Source organism: Rhinopithecus bieti, unplaced genomic scaffold (genome assembly GCF_001698545.2).
Source record: "Rhinopithecus bieti isolate Rb0 unplaced genomic scaffold, ASM169854v2 scaffold_1070, whole genome shotgun sequence".
Lineage (NCBI taxonomy): Eukaryota > Metazoa > Chordata > Mammalia > Primates > Cercopithecidae > Rhinopithecus > Rhinopithecus bieti.
This window is the reverse complement of record NW_016803844.1, coordinates 5,192,320-5,197,050: the sequence shown is the minus strand read 5'-3', so window position 1 is coordinate 5,197,050 and position 4,731 is coordinate 5,192,320. Positions and strand designations below refer to the sequence as shown.

The window sequence follows — 4,731 nt, the reverse complement described above, 5'->3', positions numbered from 1 at the left end:
AGAAAAAGAAATCTATGCATCCACCTTTCTAAATGTTTTACTTAACTACAATGTTTAGCTTTAAAAAAAAAAAAAAGTTAAAAACCATACTGTAAATTTTAAAAAAGGAAAGGCCAGGTGCGGTGGTTCACGCCTACAATCCCAGCACTTTGGGAGGCCGAGGCGAACCATCCTGGCTAGCACAGTGAAACCCCGTCTCTACTGAAAATACAAAAAAAAAAAAAAAAATTAGCCAGGTGTGGTGGCAGGTCCCTATAGTCCCAGCTACTCGGGAGGCTGGAGCAGCAGAATGGCATGAACCCACGAGGCGGAGCTTGCAGAGAGCCGAGATCATGCCACTGCACTCCAGCCTGGGTGACGTCTCAAAAAATAAAATACAATAAAATAAGGAAAATTTCAATTTTAATTAAAGTTATCAGTGAACATTACTATTGCAGTGAAAGACTAGATAGAACAGTTACTTAAGAAGACAGCAAACTGGTACATTGGCTCATGTCTGCAATTCCAGCACTTTGGGAGGCCAAGGCAGTAGGATGCCTTGAGCACAGGAGTTCGAGACCAATCTGAATAACAGAGTGAGACCCCCGTCTCTACCAAACACAAAAACAAACAAACAAACAAAATTAGTTGGGTATGGTGCCGCACATCTGCAGTTCCCGCTACTCAGGAGGCTGAGGTAGGAAGATTGCTCAAGCCCAGGAGTTTGAAGCTGCAGTGAGCTATGATCATGCCACTGCACTCAAGCCTGGGTAGCAGAGCAATACCTCATCTCTTAAAAAATACTTTTTTTTTAAACGTAGCATGGTAGAGGTTAAGATATTTATCTATAGGCTTGCTACTTCAATTACAGTCCTCAGTATCTCAGATAAGGGCATCAGTCTAGTGTGATCCTCGTATTTCAGGGTCTAGAGTCCTTAATTTTGGAGTTTCAGAAAGAGTTGACTTTGGGACTCCATCCAGAGCTGATTAGCTTCACAGAACTGGCTTAAACTTACTCAACTCTCAGAAATTGCTGCCGGGGGTTGGGGAGACCTTTTCAATGGCAAGTAAACTTACACCTATCATCTAAAAAGCCAAATCCTTAGTATTAGAATGCCTAGAGAGAGGAAATAATCACCAGCTAGAGGACCCAGATGTCCATGTAGAGGGAGATATGTAACAAAAACAATACCTTGAGGCTCCACTTTCCTAGGGTCCACGTATTCATTTACTCCTCCTTGAACAAAGTCTCTTTAGACAAGGAACAACAAAATTAATTAACCCTTAGCTTTCTTAGTACAAATTCATTCTGGCCTTCCAATTGGAACTGGGCAGTCCCAAATGTCTGCAGCCACACATTCATAGGCAGCCCTACCTCACTGCAATTGAAAACCTCACCCAAGTTGTGTTGATTTCTAATAAGAGATTCATTCGTTCACAAAAGACAACCAACTTTCTTTCTAGGTTCTGGAGATACCTACTTGACCCTTTACATATCTATCACATAGCTAAAATCTCACCTTATATTTTACAATACTGCAAGTATTTTTCTAACGATGGGTTCTAGAGAGGATTCATGTACTCCATAACTCAATTTCTTAGTGTTCTGACAATAGCTAAGAACAATGTCATGTATGTTTGTATCTCACCTTGTTGAAGTCTAAAACATAAAAGCAATGATATTCTGAGGTTCCTTAGAAGAGAAATAGGTGGCACTGTTATAGCTAGGAGATTACAGGGAAGGGGTGTTGCAAGGTAAGAACTCTTTTTCCTGAACATAGTGTGTAAACCATCATAAAGGACATGGGACCTTTATTGATGTCTCCCCCAAAAGGCGGATCCTGGCTATGTTTCTGGTTTGGACATTAGTCTAATCATATTCTTCATATTTGAGTATTTAAAAGCAGAAAAATGAGAGATTTCCTAAAGAATTCAAGTCAACTTCTTTCAAAGTCTTGCTCGGTATTGATAGATCATTGTCTAATGTACCAGGAGCATCTGTTCAGTCATAAAAAAGGGAAGTCCAGACCAAATGCAGATTAGAAGTCATTGAGTATATGTGGGAAGCAGAGGACATCAGATTTCTGATTCATCTGTGCATATTATAACTTTTATTTACCCACCACAATAGCTCAATTAAATTACCTGAAAGCAAAAACTTTTAACCAAAATAAGTCTCACTTTAGCAACGATCATAATTGCCTTAAGAAACAATGCCAAATAACATTACACAGGCAACTCTTAATTAACCATGTGAAGAGAGCCCAGGGATACAGGAAAAATGGTATTCACAAGCAATCCTCAAACTTCATTTCAACTGGGGGTTGAAATGACTAAACCTCTTCCCTCAGCATGGAATACAGCAAAATTAACTGGTTAAATGTTTAACTGTGTATCCCCTGACTACCCTTTGGTTAAAATACAAAATAGTAGTCAGTCAAGCAAAGAAAGAAGAGAAGTAAATGGGTTGGATAATTCACACAGTGGATAGTAAAATCCTAAAAAGTTACAGTTGCTTATATGTATTAAAGTTCAAATAAGTGTGATTATTTGAAGAAGTCTTTGTAAGACAGGTTTGCAAACTGCTACATCTTGGCAGGTGGGACTCAGTGAGCTCCCTGCAAATTAAGGAAACCTGATTTTCATTGCTGAAAGTTCTGTCATGTTAGACTCCTACCATTTATTTCACAAAGATGTTTGCAAAAAGTTACCTCATTGTGTCAATCTCATGTTAACAATTAAACTATGTGTTTACGGAAATAATTTTAATGCAAACAAAATTACAAGATGCCTGGTTACCATTTAGTAGCGAGGGCACTGATACAGATACGCTTAGGAAGAATTATGAAAATCGCAGTTAAACTTAAAGAGGAATATTACTGGAAAAGACAGCCTATTAGATCTATGAAAACAGTATAAAACCTCACTTATGACACTAAAGCACCCACATATTTCTTTCAAATTGATTTCAAGTGATTCGAATTTCTATTCCTGTAAAAGTCATTTTGGCACCCAATAAAATACTACATATTTTCTTTAATCTTTCAACTAAATTCTTCACAGCACTCTGTAGTGTGGATGTGTACTGAGGCTGAATCAGGACAGATTAATCGGCTTGTCAAAGCTCACAAAATGAATCATTGCTGGATTTCTGAAATCTTGAATTAAAGCTGGGGAGGATATCAGTTGGACAAAAAAATAAGATTTGGCAGATTTTGGAGTTTCCTTGGTATCTTTAAGAACTGAACAGATAATCATCTCTTTCTTACCGCCTGAATAAAGGACTTAGATGTCTTTTTCTCATGAACCCTCCCCGTCTCCCTAGTAAGGATTAATCTATATAACTAGAGGAAGGGAGTTCTAAAGCCTTACACAAGAAATAGTGGACCTAATTATCCACACATGGTTATTCAATTGTTCTGTTACTTCCGGTAAAAATCGTTAATCACTATCTGCTTTCTTCCTAACATCTCTGAGCTGTGTTCACCAGATCATTATTTGCTCAAGAAAAAAAAAAAAAAAAAAGTAACTATACTGTTATTATTATTAAATAGTCAAACTTGGAACTACCCAGGAAGATAATGCTATCAAAACTAAGCTTTTAAGCATTAACTGGACCATCCAACTGGATCGTGGGTTGGGTATTCTGAGCTTCAGCTTCTTCAAGTCCAACGGCAGAGGTCTTTCCCTAGTCTCCTAACGTTCCTCCGTTGAATTTATTGGGACGGCTTTCTGAAAGACTGAGAGCATACTTAGGAAACCCATTATTTGCAAGGAGGGTTGAAGCAATTTACTGTGCTGCCTTAACATAAAAAGGAACCCTTCATCCAAAATGTACTGAGTGGTTACTAAGTATGAGGCCTTGGAAGGTCTCCCAACTCTTCTAACAGGTAGGGGACACCCTGCGCTACTAAGGGCGAGAAATTCAGTGAGTGGCTCTCAGGAAGACTGTGGTGGCAAAAACAGCGCCTTGCAGTCCAACAAAGTCTCCTCCGGCGGGTGGCCCCAAGGCTCAAAAGGCGCCCCCAGTGGGAGGCCCTCGCCTTCGTCCCAACACCCATTACCCTACAGCGCAGCAAGCCGCGCCTCCACGGGAAGGATACGCTCCAGGTAGTAGGCGCCCTCAGCCGCCACCGCGTCCGCCGTGTCCCTCGCGTCCCCAGCTGCGGTCAAACCCATGCCCAACGCCTCTTCCAGCACCCTCACGGCGGAGCTCGATATCCCTCGCTGAGCTGCCATCTCTGGCGCTCCGAGCCCCAGCCACCTGCCGGCCCACAGCCGTCCCTAAAGGCAACAGCGAAGACGCTGCCCAACGGCCCCAGGCAGCTCTCGCGCGATCCCGGCATCTCTCACCCCCGCCCCACGGGAGCCCGGGACACGGAAGGGTTGCCAGGAGTCCAGGGAGCTGTCGCCCTCCCGGGCGTCCCGGTTACCGTGGCAACGTTGTTGCCTAGTTAACGCGAGAGTTCAGGCGCAGCTCTCGGAGCGGACAAGATACAATAAATAATTGGGTTGCATTGCACCTTCCTACCCAAGCAGCTTGGTTTTCTTTCGCTTTGACCCTGTAATTTCTTTCCCACTTCGTTGTCGTCTCTGAATTACCTTTCTCTTGATTCTTGCCCATTAGCAGTCCTCTAATTTCAGATGTTTGTAGATCCCCAAGTGTTCCCAGGGAAAACTAGTAGACAAGGTGAGTTCTCAACACCTAGAATTTTTTTTTTTTTTTTTTTTTTTTTTTTTTTTTTTTTTTTT

General features: G+C 41.7%; 1 protein-coding gene across 4 annotated transcripts in view; it reads right to left on the bottom strand.

The window, feature by feature from the left end:
* Positions 1-4,396, bottom strand: part of LOC108517645 (sperm-associated antigen 16 protein) — an 82,302-nt gene extending 77,906 nt beyond the window's left edge. Inside the window, exon 1 of one of the 4 annotated variants that reach the window (XM_017855728.1) lies at positions 3,949-4,396. Coding sequence is in view for 3 of the 4 variants with exons in the window: in XM_017855719.1 (XP_017711208.1) it covers positions 4,083-4,218 (136 nt within the window). In the remaining variant the exon portion in view is untranslated. The remainder of the gene's footprint in view (positions 1-3,948) is intronic. The other 3 variants (XM_017855719.1, XM_017855710.1, XM_017855736.1) reach the window with 3 other exon arrangements.
* Between the last annotated feature and the right edge of the window lie 335 nt (positions 4,397-4,731).